At 42.8% G+C, this 18,727-nt stretch overlaps 1 protein-coding gene across 1 annotated transcript in view; it reads right to left on the minus strand.

The window, feature by feature from the left end:
• Nucleotides 1-17,989, minus strand: part of LOC134345997 (E3 ubiquitin-protein ligase TRIM39-like) — a 66,294-nt gene extending 48,305 nt beyond the window's left edge. The window contains exons 1-2 of the mRNA XM_063047336.1: nucleotides 17,906-17,989; nucleotides 810-905 (exon numbers count right to left, since the gene is read on the minus strand). Coding sequence (XP_062903406.1) covers nucleotides 810-905; nucleotides 17,906-17,989 — 180 coding nt within the window. The remainder of the gene's footprint in view (nucleotides 1-809; nucleotides 906-17,905) is intronic.
• Nucleotides 17,990-18,727: the final 738 nt, after the last annotated feature.

Below are 18,727 nucleotides of genomic sequence, written 5' to 3' on the forward strand. Positions count from 1 at the left end.
TGAGTTACAAGTTCAATGGCATACTACTTGCACAGTATCTGTCTAATCTGAGTAATGATATTCTGCAAAGTGAAATGTAGGAGGCTGAGTGGTGAATGAATCTCAAGTACTGTGCAGAAGTCTTAGGCAGGTATATATATTTATGGTGCCTAAGACATTTGCACAGTACTGTATTTGTCAACATAGAGCAGAGAGCAAATTTGTAAATTTGGGTGTTAAGAATGGCAAGGGTGGAGTGCCATGGGAAAGGTAGTGGGACAAGTGGCAGAGAAAGAGCGTCGGGTCGGAGGCTGACGAGGTGAAGACACATCCAGGCCTGAGTCTCCAGGTAAAGAAGGACATTTCATTCCAAACAATTGGTTTATTAATCAAATCAGAACGTCTGTCTGGTGCTTCCTGCACCGTCCCTCTCCCTTCTCCTTTTCCCAACCATGATACCCCTCTCCCTGCCCCCTTCCCACTCTCGGCCCACAATAGAAACCCATATCAGAATTAGATTTATCATCGCTCATATATGTCATGGAATTTGTTTTCTCTGTGGCAGCTTTACAGTACAATACATAAAATTACTACAGTACTGTGCAAAAGTCTCAGGCACCCTAGCTATATATTTGTGCCTAAGACTTTTGCTCAGTACTCTAGATAGTGACATAAATGTACTTTGATAATAAATTTACTTTGCACTACTAAGTATAAATTAAACAATATTCCCCCTTATTAATGTTTTTTTTTCTATTTAAATGTGACAACTAAGCATGTCAAACCATTGATCACATTTAAGGTTATGTTCACATGTCAAAAACACTCACGTTCACTTCAATAATGCTGTTGGCAGTGAATTTAATATTGTTTTGGATCAACGACATATGCTTCTGTAGGTCTCCAGTCTGTGACTCCAACATGGACTTTGAAAAGTTAAGAATGAAAAACAGATTTGTTATTCAGCGGCAGTTTCTTCTTCATTGAAAATATATAGCTAACCCTAGCCCTGCTTATATTGCCGTGTTCACTCACAGAGCGGCTGGCGGAAATTAGTTCATTTTGAAAATGGAAGCTAAGTTTCCTTTACTGGACACAAATTCTGCACTGCACCAGGTGCTGCCTCCTCTCCAGATGGTCCTTGTTTTAATCTAGGCTGACAGTTGTTGGCGCTGACAGACTCTCGGTGTAAGTCTATGTAAGGCCTGTGTCAAGCAGGCCCGGTATCTCAGAAAGTGTACAGAACATAGAACAGTACAGCTCTTCAGCCCATGATATTGTACCAATCATTTAACCTCCTCCAAGATAAATCTATTGCTTCCCTCCCATCGATATCCATTTTTCTTTCATCCACGTGCGTATCTAAGAATCTCTTAAATATCCCTAACGTTTATGCCTCTACCACTACCCCTGGCAGTATATTCCATGCACCCACCACTCCCTGTAAAAATCCTACCTCTGACACTCCCACCTATACTTTCCACCAATCACAAAATCCAACATTGGACAATTGGTAAGTCTCCTACTTGTGGTCGGCCTCCTTGAAAATCATCTGACATGTAGGGATAAATGTTTATTTTATTTTATCTAGAAACACTGGCCCTTCCAGCCCAGCGAGCATGCACTGCCCCATTACAACCATGTGACCAATTAATCTACTAACCTGTATGTCTTTGAAACCTGGGATGAAACCAGAGCCCCTCGAGGAAACACTCACAGTCATGGGGAGAAAGTACAAACTCCATACAGACAGCAGCAGAACTGAAACCGGGTTGCTAGTACTGTAATGGCATTTTGCTAACAGTTACCCCCTAGGAGTCATTGGGGTGAAAGTTAACCCCTGCAAAACAGGTCAATTCAAGAGATGAGTAACCTCTGGTCTTGTCGAATGGACATAATTTCACTGACAGGATGGGGTGTGGCCCTCCTGTCTCACTAACCATAGACCCCTGTGGATTTCTCATCATCAATCTTGTTCCATTTTATTTTAGGGTAGGTTACAAATGGCAACTGCAGATGCACTTGGGATGTCATAGCCAGAGCAGAAAGGAAAACAGGCTCAGATTCCAAGGATGAGTGACTACAGCCCCCCGGCAGGTTTGAACAGCTGCAAAATGAACACTGCCTGCAACAAAAGGTCAAATTCCACTCTGTGGGACTATAAAAAACTATTGCACTCATTTAAACTCATTATCCTTTTAGGGGTATTGGGATCATTCTGGTGTCCAGGAACCCTAGGATTGACCCTTGTTTAGATTTACATTGATTGTGTGTATGTACAGTCAGATAACAATAAACTTGAACTTGATTAGGAAGTATCAAAAGTTCAAAAGTTCAAATTTCAAGGTAAAATTTATTACCAGAGTACAAGAAATTCACCACATACAACCCTGAGATTCTTCTTCCTGCGGGCATACTTAGCAAGTCTATCAAGGAGCAACTTTAACAAGATCAATGAACAAGAAACTGGCAAATGCAAAAATAAATAAATAACACTACATAAAAAGTATGAAATAACAAGATGAAGAGTCCTTAAAGTGAGACCATACGTTGTGTGCATCAAGCAGACAGCAGTGCTAAAGCATTATTCACCCCCTTGATAAATTAAACATCCCTCTCCATGAATGGGTGATTCTGATGCACCCTGTTCATCAGAAGTCTTTTTTTTTTGTTGTAATACTCACAACATGCTGGAGGAACTCAGCAGGTCGGGCAGCATCCATGGGAACGATCAGTCAACGTTTCGGGCCGGAACCCTTCGTCAGGACTGAAGAGGGAAGGGGCAGAGGCCCTATAAAGAAGGTAGGGGGAGGGTGGGAAGGAGAAGGCTGGTAGGTTCCAGGTGAAAAACCAGTAAGGGGAAAGATAAAGGGGTGAGGGAGGGGAAGCAGGGAAGGGATAGGCAGGAAAGGTGAAGAAAGAATAGGGGAAAATACAATGGGTAGTTGAAGGAGGTGGAAACATGAGGGAGGTGATAGGCAGCTGGGGGAGGGAACAGAGTGAAACTGGGATAGGGGAAGGGAGGGGAAGGGAATTGCCGGAAGTTGGAGAATTCAATGTTCATACCAAGAGGCTGGAGACTACCCAGACGGTATATGAGGTGTTGCTCCTCCAACATGAGTTTAGCCTCATCATGGCAGTAGAGGAGGCCATGTATGGACATATCCGAATGGGAATGGGAAGCAGAGTTGAGATGGGTGGCAACCGGGAGATCCTGTCTGTTTTTGCAGACGGAGCGGAGGTGCTCGACGAAGCGGTCCCCCAATCTGTGTCAGGTTTCACCGATGTAGAGGAGGCCACACCGGGAGCACCGGATGCAATAGATGACCCCAACAGACTCACAAGTGAAGTGCTGCCTCACCTGGAAGGACTGTTTGGGGCCCTGAATGGTAGCAAGAGAGGAGGTGTAGGGACAGGTGTAGCACTTACGCTTACAGGGATAAGTGCCAGGTGGGAGATCCGTGGGGAGGGACGTGTGGACCAGGGAGTCATGGAGGGAACGATCCCTGCGGAAAGCGGAGAGGGGTGGAGAGGGAAAGATGTGCTTAGTGGTGGGGTCCTGTTGAAGGTGGCGGAAGTTGCGGAGGATAATGTGCTGGATCCGGAGGCTGGTGGGGTGGTAGGTGAGGACAAGGGGAACTCTGTCCCTGTTGTGGAGACAGGAGGATGGGGTGAGGGCTGAAGTGTGGGAAGTGGAGGAGATGAGGGTGAGGGCGTCATTGATGACGGCAGAAGGGAAACCACGATCCTTAAAGAAAGAGGACATTTGAGATGACCTGGAATGGAAAGCCTCATCCTGGGAGAAGATGCGGCAGAGACGGAGGAACTGGAAATAGGGAATGGCATTTTTGCATGTGGCGCGGTGGGAAGAGGTATAGTCAAGGTAGTTATGAGAGTCAGTGGGCTTATAAAAGATGTCAGTGGACAGTCTGTCTCCAGAGATGGAGATCAAGAGATCGAGAAAGGGAAGAGAAATGTCCGAGATGGACCAAGTGAATTTGAGGGCTGAGTGGAATTTTGAAGTAAAGTCGATGAAATTGATGAACTCTGCATGAGTGCAGGAAGCAGCACCAATGTAGTCGTCAATGTAGCGAAGGAAAAGTTGGGGAGCAGTGCCAGTATAAGTTTGGAGCGCAGACTGTTCCACATAACCAATGAAGAGGCAGGCATAGCTGAGGCCCATGCGAGTGCCCATAGCTACACCCTTGATCTGAAGAACGTGGGAAGAGACAAAAGAGAAGTTATTAAGTGTGAGTACTAGTTCCGCCACCCGGCGGAGAGTAGTGGTGGTGGGGAACTGGTGAGGTCTATTGTCTAGAAAATAGCGGAGGGCTTTGAGGCCGTCTTGAAGTGTATAAGGATTGGACATCCATAGTGAAAGTTGTCTTATGCACAAGTACATGTTTAAACAGGTGCAATGAAAAACTTACTTGCAGCAGCATCATAGACTCATAGTAATGCACACAAAAAGCTGGAGGAACTTTGCAGGTCAGGACTGATGAAGGGTCTTGGCTCGAAACGTCGACTATTTATTCCTCCCCATAGATGCTGCTTGACCTGCTGACTTCCTCTGGCATTTTGTGTGTGTTACTCTGGATTTCCAGCATCTGCAGAATCTCTGATGATTATCACAGCCACATAGCATCAAATACACTTCATTCACAAGAAAAGCATAAATTAAACACAAAATATGTACATTTCTTACAAGAAAGAACACAACTGGACCCCAAAAAAATCAAAGTGCTTTATTAGGCATTCACGACAGACAACACAACTAACTGACAACATGTAATATAAAAAAAACTGCACATGCTAGAAGTCTGAAGTAAAAACAGAAAATGCTGGAAATACTCAACAGGTCAGATAGTATCAATGGAAGGAGAAAGAGAACTAGTGTTTCAAACTAAGACTTTTCTTCAGTTTTTGCCCTGAATCGTTCTCTTTCAACAAATGCTGCCTGATCTGTTGAGTGCTTCCAGCAGTGCTCCCAACAGCAACATGTACTTTGATCTCATCTATTACATAAATTAAACTGGCTAAAACTATTGGAGAAATATTAGGAGATCTCTCTTGATATTTATCTCCAAATCTTGGCCTTTGGAGCATTTAATTAAACTACATTGGTTGACATACATATGTATATGTAGAAGAAGATGGCACCAATGAACAACATGACCAAAGGCAACATCCTCCAGTGGTTCATGAAATTAATTCTTTCACTTCTTCTACTTCTTTTGCATTCAAGTGTGGCTCTGCTACTGTTCGAGCCTGTGATCTACATTTTGGTGATGTGTTTTCCGGCCGATTGAGCGATCTGGTGCTTTGCTGTCTCCGAGTGAGTTCGGTGAGGTATCGAACAAAGTGTGGGGCCTGGAGGCCAAGAAGCCTGGATACAGGGCACAAGCCCATGATCAACTCCATTTCTCACAGATTTTGCCGATTAGTACATTGAGGAAGATTGAAACCAACAAGGATGAGTGCAGGAGGGGCGGATGTTCAATGCCGATTACTTACAGGTGACCACTGTCTCTCACTCACTGCCGCCGAGGAAGGTGTCTGCACGTCATCAGTCTCTCTCTCTCTCTCTCTCTCTCTCTCACTCTCTCTCTCTCCCCCTCTCCCTCTCTATCACCCTCTCCCTCTCTATCACCCTCTCCCTCTCTCTCCCTCTTGCCCACTGCTCCCAGAGGAAGGTGTCTACGTATGAATGGTCTCTCTCTCTCCCCCTTTAACTCGATGGTGCCAGAGTCCTGGGTCTTGAGCAAAGTTTAATTGACAAGGTTTGTTGGTTTGGATGTTGTAGATCACGTTATGATGTGTTTCTGGTTACTGGTTGCTCATTTTTGTTGTTTATTTTATGTGCTTTTGATCAGGGCGTAGTTGGACTGGCCCTGCAGTCTGCAGGTCTTGAAGACACAGTGCTGGGCTAGGCCGAGCTGAGCTGGACTGAATAGTGCCTGGACTCTTTTGATAACTGTGTGGTTCAGTGTTTTACATTCTGTGTCTTTCATTCATTTTTTTTGCCGTTTGTACAATTTGTTTTTTTTTTGCATGTTGGGGGTTTGATGTTTTTCTTTGAACAGGCTCCATGTTTTCTTCGTTTTGTGTCTGTGAGAAGACAAATCTCAAGGCTGTATAGCGCATACATACGTTGATAATAAATCTTTGAATCATTTTTCTAAACCAAAGTGTTTTTTTTTGCTTTAGTTAACTTTACATTTTAGGCATTCTGTAACTGAGTTTTTAAATGCACCTTCTTCTATTTTAATACTTAGTAAAAGACAATTAATGTTAGAACCATTTAAAACCAGTAAATTTAATGATAACTTTGACACAAAGAAAGTTTACCCTTTCTTCTTGCCCCTCTCCAACCACCATACCCCACCCAAGGTTTTTTTTGTCTTCTCCTAAAGGCTGTCAGAGGCATTTGAGAAGTGGAGATTCTGCACTACCCTAGACAAAACTAGATCTCATTTCTAGATCAGGGGGTGCTTAGGCATGTTCCACACCCTGGCCAGGTCGCTATGAGCATGCAGGAACCACAGGTGGAAATCTCATCAGGATGGGTCTCGGCCCAAAACATCGACTGTATTCTTTTCCATAGACGCTGCCTGGCCTATTGAGTTCCTCCAGCATTTTGTCTGTGTTGCTTGGATTTCCAGCATCTGCAGATTTTCTCCTGCTTGTGAAGGTTCAGTCCATTATTCATTCATAGAATTTCAGAATAAATTCTGTTCCCTGTTCCTGTCCAAACTAAAGACCTTGTTAAATGGGACATTTAAAATTGTCCTAAAGTGTTCTTTTTTTTTGATAATGATGCCTCTAAATTGTACTCTGATCAGATCAAAAACAATTTGTACAATTTGCATGTTAAACATTATTACACTCTAGAAAACAAATTATATTTTTATTTAGCAATTGTTCTTGGTGTAACAGATTGTGGAGCTTGTTACAGAATACTCAGTCAGATTGTTGCATTTCCAGGGCCATTAGAAAATAATGTAAAATGTGCTTTACTGCCATTCTCTTCTGCTGGAATAGACGATAAGGCCATCAAACACAGGAGCAGAGTTAGGCCATTTGGCCCATTGAGTCTGTTCTATCATTCCGTCATGGTGATTTACTATCCCTCTCAACTCCATTCTCCTGCCTCCTCCACATAATCTTTGACTGTGGCCGTTAATCCATAATGAAAATGGCAGAAGTGACGAAACATAAAAGAAATGTAGACAGGATAGTATGGAATATCCGAAACACACCAGCAACAAGCAACCAACAGCAGCCAATGTGTCTGTTGCATGAAAAAGTTTTTTCAAATGAGGTAATGAAACTGTCCAGCCTCGTTGAGCGTTTTTAAGAGAATACATTCTGATAAAGCAAATAAGAAATTGGGTTACTTTCAATCACTTCGTGAAAATTTTCAGAAATGGAAAACACTATGTTTGCCAGCCCTTCACAACAAAACAGTGATGGTTTGTGCCCTTCATACATTTCATTGCTGATTACTAAATGTGGAAAACCCCATGAAGTTGGAGAAGAACTGATTCTGCCTGCAGTTAGGGAGGTTCTGAGTACAGTTTTGCATAAGTTATCAGATCAAATAATTGAATGATCCTGCTCAGTAACAATTCTGTTCAAAGATGAATAGTTGAAATGCCTGAGAATGTGATAGATACTAAGCATGTGCAACATACTTAGGACAGCAGAATTTGCTCTGCAATTGTATGAGCCAACTTTGCCAGGCATCAATTCTTTGCTTCTTGATTATGTTCACTTCATATAAGATGAAAGCATTGTTTGTTTCAAGAGTTGTTAGTTGCTAGAGGACTAGAAGCAGATACTAGGGAGGGGGGATCAATATTTCACATTGTTACCATTCACTGTGTAATTCACAGACAACATTTTGTCACAAAAATACTCGTGATTGGTTGCACAAGTTGTTAAAAAAACTGCAATCGCAGCGGTAAAAAAAATCAAGTCCCATGCTCTCAATTCTCAACTATTTCAAGAGATTTGTATTGAGAATGATGAACAATCTGAACGCTTGCTGTTGCATACAGAAGTCAGATGACTCTCAAAAGGAAACTGTTTGAGATTCTCTTTTGTGCTCTTTTTGGAACTAAAAAATTCTTTGACGACTTGAATGCTTCATTCAGAAATCAACTCAAGAATATCAGGCATGACATTGCTTATTTGTCAGTTATTCACAAAGATTAATGAAATCAATCTTCAATTACAAGGAAATGATGTGAATCTTATCAAAGTCAAATCAGTCATCTCCACATTTCTGTCCAAGTTAACCCTATTTAAGTGCAACATTGGCGATCTTTTCCAATTTCCGAGCCTCTCTGAGTAGGAAGAGAAAGAAAGAATTCCAGATAATGATCTTCAAATATACTGTGCCTACCTGGGTGAGCTGCATAAAGACACGACAGAGAGATTTCAGGATCTTCTCTTGATCCAAATTCCAGATTGGTAATAAATCCATTCTTGAACACTTGTAATGAGGAATTAACAGGAAAGAGGGAGGAAGAACTGATGTCACTATAAAATTACTTTGAGTTGAAGCTGAGTTTCAAAAATCATATCAAGGCTTTTGTTGAAGAAAGAAATCTCTGTACACTATCCTGCACTGTCGAAAAAGGTCAAGACGTTCTTTATTACTTTTCCAACACCTTATTTAGTGGAGCAAAGTTTCAGTGCAGGTCCCCATCTTCTTTCAAAGCAACAAAACTGACGGTAAATTATTGAAGGTGGGGATCTGAGACTCCTTCTGAGTGACATTCAGCCCGATGTTGAGAAGCTGATATCACCGCACCAAGCCCATCCATCTCATTGAAGGGTAAAAACGCAATGAAGTAGTGAATAGTTGGACTACAAATGTACGCTCAAAAATTGTTGATGCAAATCCTTTTTACTGTAATTAAATAGAGAAATAATTTTATTTGAACCTTTTAATAGATTTGAATATTTTTGTAATTATTTGTCACTGCTTTGAATTTGCCATTCCTATCTTCTTCCACTGTGCTTTGTAAATCAAGATTCTTTATAGATTTTTTGTAATGGCCGGAAAGATAGAGAGAGTTGTTAGGATGTTGTGTGGGAGCCAAGGAGGCGGTACCCCCAAAAAGATTTAGGAACCGCTGACCTTTCATTATTCAATAGATTGCAGAGGGTTAATTGTTCTCAGAGACAGTCCATGCCATTTTTAGAGGGGTACCTGCAAGGAACAAAGTTTACAATCCTATTAGGGTCAATAATCCCTGGCACTTTTGAGTGTGCAGTTTTATACCAGGCTTTGAATCAATATACCAGATACTACTCGGTGATTTGTCTTTTGTAATATGTTGTAAAAAGGATCGTATTTAATTTCAGAATGTTGTTTTAATTAACACAGTGACCCTGTGGATGGAAGCTCCTATGGGCACAACTGTGCAACAGTGACAATATAAGCAAAGTTGTGTTAATGATTTGGCTCCTTAATGCACAGAGACCCTTTTTGGTTGGTTATGCAAACAACAACAAACATTCATATGCTGTAGATCCTCTAATGCAGATGCTCCCAGCCTGGGGTACAGGGACCCCTTGCTTAATGGTCTTGGTCCAGAGCATAAACAAGGTTGGGAACCTCTGCTCTAATGTAACAAAGCATCCAGGGGACTTTTCTTCACATTAGAAGCCAGCCTGACATACCACCAGTGTAAGACCATGTGAGCATTAGGCATAGGAGCAGAATTAGGCCATTCGAATCTGCTCTGCTAGTCCCTCATGGCCAATTTTTTTTTATCTCTCTCAATCAGGAGCTCTTTGGAGCAAAGGAAAATGAGAAGTGACCTGACAGATGTATACAAGATAATAAAAAACCATAGATCCAGTGGACAGCCAGTGACTTTTTCCCAGGGTGGAAATGACTAATATGAGGGGTCATAATTTTAATGTAACTGAAGGAAAGTATAGGAGGGGATGTCAGAGGTAAGTTTTTTTAAATAAACAACTGTGGGTACATGGAACATCGTTCTGGGGTGGAGGTAGAGGCAAATTTACTAGGGATGTTTAAGAAACTGTTAGATAGGCCCCTGGATGATAGAAAAATAGAGAGCTTTGTAGGAGGGAAGGGTAAGATAGATTTTAGAGTAGGTTAAAAAATTAGCACAACATCGTGAGCCAAAGGGCCTGTACTGTGCTGTAATGTTCTATGTTCTATGTTGTTAAAAGTAAGAAAGCCTTGCAGGGATTACGGCAGGCTTTGGTGAGATAGTATTGGAATAGCACTTGCAGTTTTGTTCTCCTTGCCAAAGAATTTCATAAGGTTGATTCCTTCATTGAATAAATTATCCAATGAAGAAAGACTGAGAAGAAAAAATCTGCAGATGCTGGAAATCAAAGCAACACACACAAGATGCTGGAGGAATTCAACAGGCCAGGCAGCATCTATGGAAAAGAGTACAATCGACATTTTGGGCCAAGAAATATTTACCTATGCCCTCTGCCATTTAGAGAAATGAGAGTTGATCATAGTGAGACATGAAATCGACTGAGAGCCATTTCTTCCAGCTAGAGAGTTTAAAATTAGAGGCATTGCCTCAGTGTAAGAGTTGACCATTTATGACTGAAATTAAGAGAATATTCTCCTTAGCAGGCAGTTAAGTAGGAAAATAGTATGTTGGCATTCTTTACAAGGTGCTTTGAATACAAGAGGAAAGATATTTTGCTATAATTATACGGAAACTTAGTGAGACCACACATGGAGTATTCTGTGAAGTTGGTCTCCCCATCTGAGAAAAATTGTACTTCTTCAGTTCTGATTAAATGTTGATTTTGTTCCTCATGCCACAGATGCTGCCTGACCTGCTGAGTATTTCACAACGTTTTCCGTGGGCCCGTATTGCAGGCAGCACAGTAGAGTAGCAGCTGGTGTAACACTTTACAGTGCTAGCAATCGGGGTTTCATTCCCACTGCTGTCTGTAAGGAGTTTGTACATTCTCTCTGTGGCTGCGTGGATTTCCTCCCAGAGCTCCGGTTTCCTCCCATATTCCAAAGAGGTAAGGGTTAGGGTTAATAAGTTGCAGGCATGAGGCATGGCGACAACTCGTGGGCTGCCACTACCACATGGAGCTCATCATTGATGCAAAGGACGCATTTCACTGCCTGTTTCCATATTTACGGGATAAATAAAGCCAATCTTTCTTTTTCTGGTTTTGGTTCAGGTTTCAAGCATCTGCGGATTGCTTGATTTTTAATTGTTGGATTACATACAGGTGGAGAATGGCGGGATACAGAGAATTCAGATTCAGATTAATTTATTTATCACATGTACATCAAAACATACAGTGAAGTGTGTGAATTGTGTCAGCAACCAACATAAACGAAGGATGTGCTGGGGTCAGCCCACAAGTGTCACCACATAGCATGCACACAATGTTCACCAGAACATCACAATCAAGAACAACAGCAGACAAGCTGCTTTCCACCCTTCCAACCATCAATCCCCCCGTTCACACACATAGACAGGCCTCTAACTCCAGTACAGGCCACTGCTGGGCCTTCTACTGTTTGGTTTTGTAACTTCAAAACATTAAACTAATTCAACGGAGGATGTGGGAGCCCAAAATGTGGGTCTAACTTCATGTTTACTCTAAGCAAGGCATGCACATATCACATGGTAGCGTCTTGATCTATGTAATTCACATATTTATACATATAACCTATAATTATTAAAACGAACAAGAATATTTAATCAAGCAATATATTTACAAGATAACTGAAGTATTAAATGCACAACTACATTCAATTGAATGCGATCACACTCCACACGCCAGACATCCCTGGCATTAAGCCGAGAATCCCATGGCCAGTGCAGCCCTAGGCCCTTTCTGAGCTTAGTGGTGAGTTTGGCTGCGTGTGCCGGGAAGTCTGAGATCTACTAGGTATTGGGACTGCAGGTGCCTAACCTCTGACATTGCAGATAACCTGCGCCCCACCACGTCCGAAGCACCGTACAACAAGAAAGCTGCCAGCAGTACGGTATGAATCGGGCGAACATAGGTCACAAGGAACAGAAGAAATAGTCACAACAGGTAGCCTTTACCTTAGCGTGGTTGAGCATCTCACTCAAAGTGACCACTGAGTGGGCCTTATGGCGTCCAGCCACAATGCAGATAACGCACACAGGAACATTGTCATCCTGACAGTAAAGTTTGAACTCTTCGTTATGTTTGGAGCAATTCATTGAGGAAGTCTCTGGATTTTGCGACATGGTTCTCAAAGACTGCTTTGTTCTGCGTGAATATTCAGTTCCTGACTGCACTGGACACTCCTGGCAATTCTTCTGTCTTAGTGTTCTCTGCAGTTAAAACAAAGTATCCACACAGGCTGCCCTTCTGCTGCCCTCTGATAAAAGTAATTCTTTTGTTTAAGAAACTAGGGAACGCAATAACATTGCTACTTCTTTTGGCAGGGGCTTTAACTCGTCAGAAGCAGAACCAACGCTCAAAATTGATCTGCCTTGATTTCTCAGCCATGATGTAATGCGTACAGTTTTAAAGATTAAATATTAGCTTTATTTGTCTCATGTGCATCAGAACATCAAAACATAGAGTGAAATGTGTCATTTATGCCCAGCCAAATCAGTGAGGACTGTGCTGGGCAGCCCACAAGTGTTGCAACACTTCGAGCGCTAACATATCATGTCCACAACTCATTGACCCTAACTGTACGTCTCTGGAATGGAGTGGCAGGAGGAAGTCCACACAGACACGGGGAGAGCTTGCAAACTCCTTACAGACAGTGGTGAGAATCGAACCCCGGTCGCCGGTCACTGTAAAGCAGTGCGCTAACCACTGCACTAACGTTCCGCTCAACTTTCAGCTGCAAAGCCTTCACGATCACCACTGAGAATCACATCTAAAATGATTAAATTCACAAAGACCTTGTTCTCTGCAGGTGTCAGGGAATTTGGAGCCCAGGAAGCCTCAGGTGGTACAGTAGTGTAGTGGTTAGCACAATGCGGTACAGATCAGGTTCAGCTCCCGCCACTGCCTCTAAGGAGTTTCTACGTTCTCCCCGTGACCACGTTGGTTTCCTCCAGGTGCTCTGGTTTCCTCCCATAGTCCAAAGATGTGCCAATTGGAAGGTTAGTTGGTCATTGTAAATTGTCCCATGATCAGTCCAGGGTTAAATCGGGGGTTGCTGAGTGGCATGGTTCGAGGGGCCGGAAGGGCCTATTCCACACTGTAACACAATAAATTTAGAAAAACCTCCCAACCCACTCTCCCAGGGCTGCTAAGGATAGAAGGGAGGAGAGTGTTGTGGAGAGAGAAGGCACCTCCCCCCACAATACACCACTGCCAATTGCCCCCATCCCCACTCATACCGCCTGATGTGACCTGGTGTACTGGTCCCAGGACGTCCCTGAAGGCAGCTGTCAGCGATTAGAGGTTTGTCTGAGATGAGCCTGGGGAGGAAAGGTGGCTATCAGCAACTAAATTGGAGACTAACTGGGCAAGAATTGGGACAAGAGCATTGGCCTACCATGTACAATTTAAAAAATCCTCGGGGAATATTCCTTATCTGTATTCACAAAGGAGCCTTCTCCAACTAGGGTTAGAAAAATCAAGGAAGAGGGTTAATGAAATTATAGAACAGATTATCATTAATAATTAAAAGATATTAGATATCCCATCAGGCTTTGAAGTGGATAGTTTCCCTGGGGACTGATGAGATGTATCCAAGGCTTTCTTGGAAGAAAATTGCTGGGACTCTGACTGAAATCTTCTTAAGTCTCAGAGACACATGAGACTTCCGGTGCTGGAATCTGGAGCAAACAAAAAACTTCCGGAAGAAAGCAAAAGAAGCAGTATCTGTGGAGGTCATAGTCATACTTTATTGATCCCAGGGGAAATTGGTTTTCATTACAGTTGCACCATAAATAATTAAATAGTAATAAAACCATAAATAATTAAATAGTAATAATACGCAAATTATGTCAGGAAATAAGTCCAGGACCAGCCTATTGGCTCAGGGTGCCTAACCCTCCAAGGGAGGAGTTGTAAAGTTTGATGGCCACAGGCAGGAATGACTTCCTATGACGCTCTGTGTTGCATCTCGGTGGAATGAGTCTCTGGCTGAATGTACTCCTGTGCCCAACCAATACATTATGTAGTGGATGGGAGACATTGTCCAAGATGGCATGCAACTTGGACAGCATCCTCTTTTCAGACACCACCGTGAGAGAGTCCAGTTCCATCCCCACAACATCACTGGCCTTACGAGTGAGTTTGTTGATTCTGTTGGTGTCTGCTACCCTCAGCCTGCTGCCCCAGCACACAACAGCAAACATGATAGCACTGGCCACCACAGACTCATAGAACCACCTCAGCAGAGGTGGAGGAATGGATTCAGGACTGAGAGTGCAGATGGAAGAGAAGTGAGAGGGAGGGGTGAGGTAGGTGAGTGGTAGGAGGAATCAGATGGTGGACAATGCCGGCAATGGGATGATGGACAGACGGAGCCAAGAGTGGGAGTGGAGAGCATTGAGATAAGAGATAAGTGGGTAATAGGTGGAAGGAAGGAATAAAGAGATGAAGCATTTGGATGGGAGAGAGCAGAGGCAGAGATTTATAGAACACAAGAGATCCTGCAGATGTTGGAAACTTTGAACAATACACACAAATCCTGGAGGAACTTGCAGATGTAAGGCACAGCTAGAAATGATGGATGCATGGGACCAGTTGGGGAGGGTCTAGGAAAGTTGAGTCAAAGGAGAAGAAGCCTAGGGGGTGGGCCGGTAAGTGGGAGTTAGGCAAATGGAAGCAGGTGGGGGGAGGCAAAGAGACTTGATAACAAAGGGAAGAGGAGTGGAAGAGGTGAACAAAAGGAGAGAGTCCCTCGGTGGAGCAGTGGGAGTGGTACAGGAAACATGGCTTCATCTCATGGAGTCCTCACACACATTCCTTCTATTTCCTACATGTATTCCTGTCCCTACAAGTGCTCTCGCAACACTCACAGCAGCTGCATTGACCCCTATTATGCCTGATTCATAGAAACGTAGAAATCGACAGCACATTACAGGCCCTTCAGCCCACAATGTTGTGCCGACCATGTAACCCAGTCTAGAAGCTGCCTAGAATTTCCCTACCGCATAGTCTCTATTTTTCTAAGCTCTGTATTCAGAGTCCAATTCATTTATTTATCACATGTACATGTTATCATACAGTGTACGGCATCGTCTGCATTAAATAACGAACACATCTAATGATATGCTGGGGGCAGCCTGCAAGGATAGCCATGCATTCCGGCACCAACATAGCATGCCCACAATGCTCGGCAGATCAACACAGAACACAACAAGCAATAAAACAATTGGCATATTTATATGTCCATTTCTTCTCTCCCACCCACCCACACACCCAGCTGTTTACTTCATCCCTCCCCCCTCAGGTTTCACCTCTCACCTGGTGATTCTCTCTCCCCTCCCACCACCTTCTAAATCTATTCCTCAGCTTTTTCCCTCCGGTCCTGCCAAAGGGTTTCAGCCCGAAACGTTGACCGTGCTTTTTTCCATAGACGCTGCCTGGCCTGCTGAGTTCCTCCAGCATTTTGTGTGTGTTGCTTAGTCCCAGTGAGAGTTAATTCAGCGACAGTGTAATTGGATGAGTTTTAGTTTATGTCAGATGTGAGGCTGACCAGGAGAGGACTGAAGTAGTCATGCCAAAAAGAAATAAATAACAGGGACGCAAGTTTGAACCGCAGATGTTGTTCTTCCACGGGAAACTTGCGCCTTAAGCAAAATGAGTTCAAACCACTGACAGCTGGCTTCAGGGACATTCTGGGAGGGGAGCATTGCAACATTCGACGATCAGCATGGACAGCATACAGCTGAGGAGAATCAGGGAACGAGCTGAGAGAGGGATGAAATGTGGCAATTCTTTCCTCCTTGACATTAAAAACATTAACAAAGATATCAAAAGAATCTAAAACACTCTGCCTTGCCAAGGGTTATTTCTTATTAGGGTTTCAGGATCTGGGAATTAAGATCCTTTATAGTAATTCTTCAGTACACAAGTGAAAAGGAGAACAATATGATCATTACTCCAGATACGATGCAGCATAAAATCAACAATAACCATCAAAACCACATTAAATATAAACATAATGTCACAATGTACAAGTAACTTTTTGAGTGTGGCCATAAATACATGAGATTAACTTTATATATTTACTTACTTATTTTTTAAATTTAGATACAGCATAGAATAGGCCCTTCCAGCTCTTCAAGCTGTGCCACCAACAACCCCCGATTTAACCCCAATATTGGGACAATTTACAATGACCAATTAACCTGTTACCTGGCGCATCTTTGGACTGTGAGAGAAAACCGATGCACCTGGAGGAAGCCCACGGGGAGGATGTCCAAACTCCTTACAGCGGACGCTGGGATTGAACTATGAACTGGAGTGCCCCAAGCTTTAACAACATCACACTAGGAGCAGCAGTATTGGTACATAAAGTGACTGACAGGAAGTGATAAAGTGACAAAGTGACTCTTGTCAAGAGGAACTCTTCTAGGTAGCAGCAGGGCACATGAGAACACAGTAGGGAAGTGACTGTGTCAGCGTAGATATGCGGTGGGGAGTGTAAGCGTAAAGTGGCAGTGCGAGGAGGGATGAAGGGTGCCGAGGGGCTGTGGAAAGGAGTAGCTGATGTGGATGCAGACGGGTGGTTGGGAGCTCAGCATTGGATTACGCATTCTTAACTGCCATGACCGAGTCACTTGCCAGGCCATTTCATGGGCATTAAAGAGTCAACCTCATTGGTAGGTCTGAATACCTTTGCTCCTGTATTCAAGTCCACTTCTAATAAGGGCCAATGCCATTTGCCTTCCTCATAGCTTGTTGCAATTTTATGTTAGCTTTCATGAACTTTGGGACAAGGATATCTGGGTCTCTTTGAACATGGGCATTACCCAATCAAAGTTCAAAGTAAATTTATTATCAAAGTTTGCGTGCTTTGCAGACACTTACAAAAACTGGAATTGAATCTTTCACCCTTCAAAAATAACCCTGTTTTTCTGTTTAATGCCCTGAAAGAGATGACCTCTCATTTTCTACATTATATTCTGTCTGCCAGCCTCTCATTCACTGCTCGTATTCTCACCTAATTGGATATGAACAGCTCACTTGGAAATACGGGGACAGTAGGTCACTTTACCCCCACCCAAATCATTGATATAGATTGTGAATAGCTATGACCAAAGAACAAATCCCTGTGCCATGCCATGGCTCACAGCCTGCCAATCTGAGAAAGACCCTTTTATTCCCATTCTGTTAACCAGTTCTCAGTTCATGCACCACATTACCCTAAGTTTGATATGCTCTAATTTTGTTCAGCAACATTCTTCCCTAAAAATCTTTACTGATACCCCTTGGTCTATTAAACTAGTCACATCTTCAAACAATTCCAAAGGCCTACTCAAACATAATTGCTCCTTCATAAATCCATGCTGACTCTGCTAATCTCAGGGATTCCTAGGGATTCTGTTATTACATTCTTCATTATGGACAGTAGCCATTTTCCCCACCAATGATGTTAGGTAACAGGTCGGCAGTTCCATGGTTTCTCTCTCCCTCCTTTCTTAAGCAGTGGGATCACCTTTGCTACCCTTAACTCCACAGGAACTTCACAGGATTTCAAAGGATGGTCACCAGAGCACGTATAATCCCAGCAGCCACCTCCTTCATACACTGAAGTGTGTCACTTGCATTTAACAACTGACATATCCAAGGATATACACCCAAGGCAGCCCACAAGTGTCACCACACATTCCGGCGCCACACAACATGCTTGGCGGAACAACACAGAACACAACAAACAACACCAACAACAGAACAAGCCCCATTCCTCCCACCCTCCCACCCATGCACATACCTGATCACTGATTGACCTTCGAGCTATGATCTTCAGGACTTGCAGCGATTCGTGGTTGAGGACCTTGGATGAGTCATCGCTCATTTTGTAATATATATACTTATGTATGCATGTGTATATATATATATATTATATATATACATACACACACACACATAGTACATATATATATTTACTGTGTATATATTCAAGAGTGTTTAATATCGTTCATTTGTTTTCACTTAGATATGAAATTTATATACATATATTTTCCTGGAACATCCCACCCATAATGGGAGCACCTTCACCTGAAGGACTACAGTGGGGTAAAGAGATAGCTCACTCCCCTGTAAAGAGTAGATAGGGATGGGCAATAAATGTGGCCCAGAGGCACACATCTGGTAAAGAAATAAAAATCAAGATGTAGCGACTATGGATTTGCCTTTAAAGTAATGAATTTAAGTAGATCTGAGATAAGTGGACACAGGTTCAGGTTAATCAGAAGCTGATTGCTGTTTCATGGGAGGTCGGACTGCACGTTGGGAGGTCGGACTGCACATTGGCAGCTGCCCTCTCTGCCTCTTCCTTCTTTTGTTGAGCATCTTGGAATTACAACTTCCACATTGTTTGTGGCTTATAACTGTGCAAGATTTTATTACTTGTAATTCCTGATGATCCCCTTCAAGGAAAGTTCCCTTTGATTGTCAAGGTTACGGGGATACCAATGGCAAAATGGCCTCATCTTTTTTCAATATATTTTAAACAGCATTTGTTTCTGCTTTATGTAAACAATTGAAATGATCAAATGCAAATGTATTTTTTGACTGAATGGTTTTGATAGAG

The sequence above is a fragment of the Mobula hypostoma genome, chromosome 4 (genome assembly GCF_963921235.1).
Source record: "Mobula hypostoma chromosome 4, sMobHyp1.1, whole genome shotgun sequence".
Taxonomy (NCBI): domain Eukaryota; kingdom Metazoa; phylum Chordata; class Chondrichthyes; order Myliobatiformes; family Myliobatidae; genus Mobula; species Mobula hypostoma.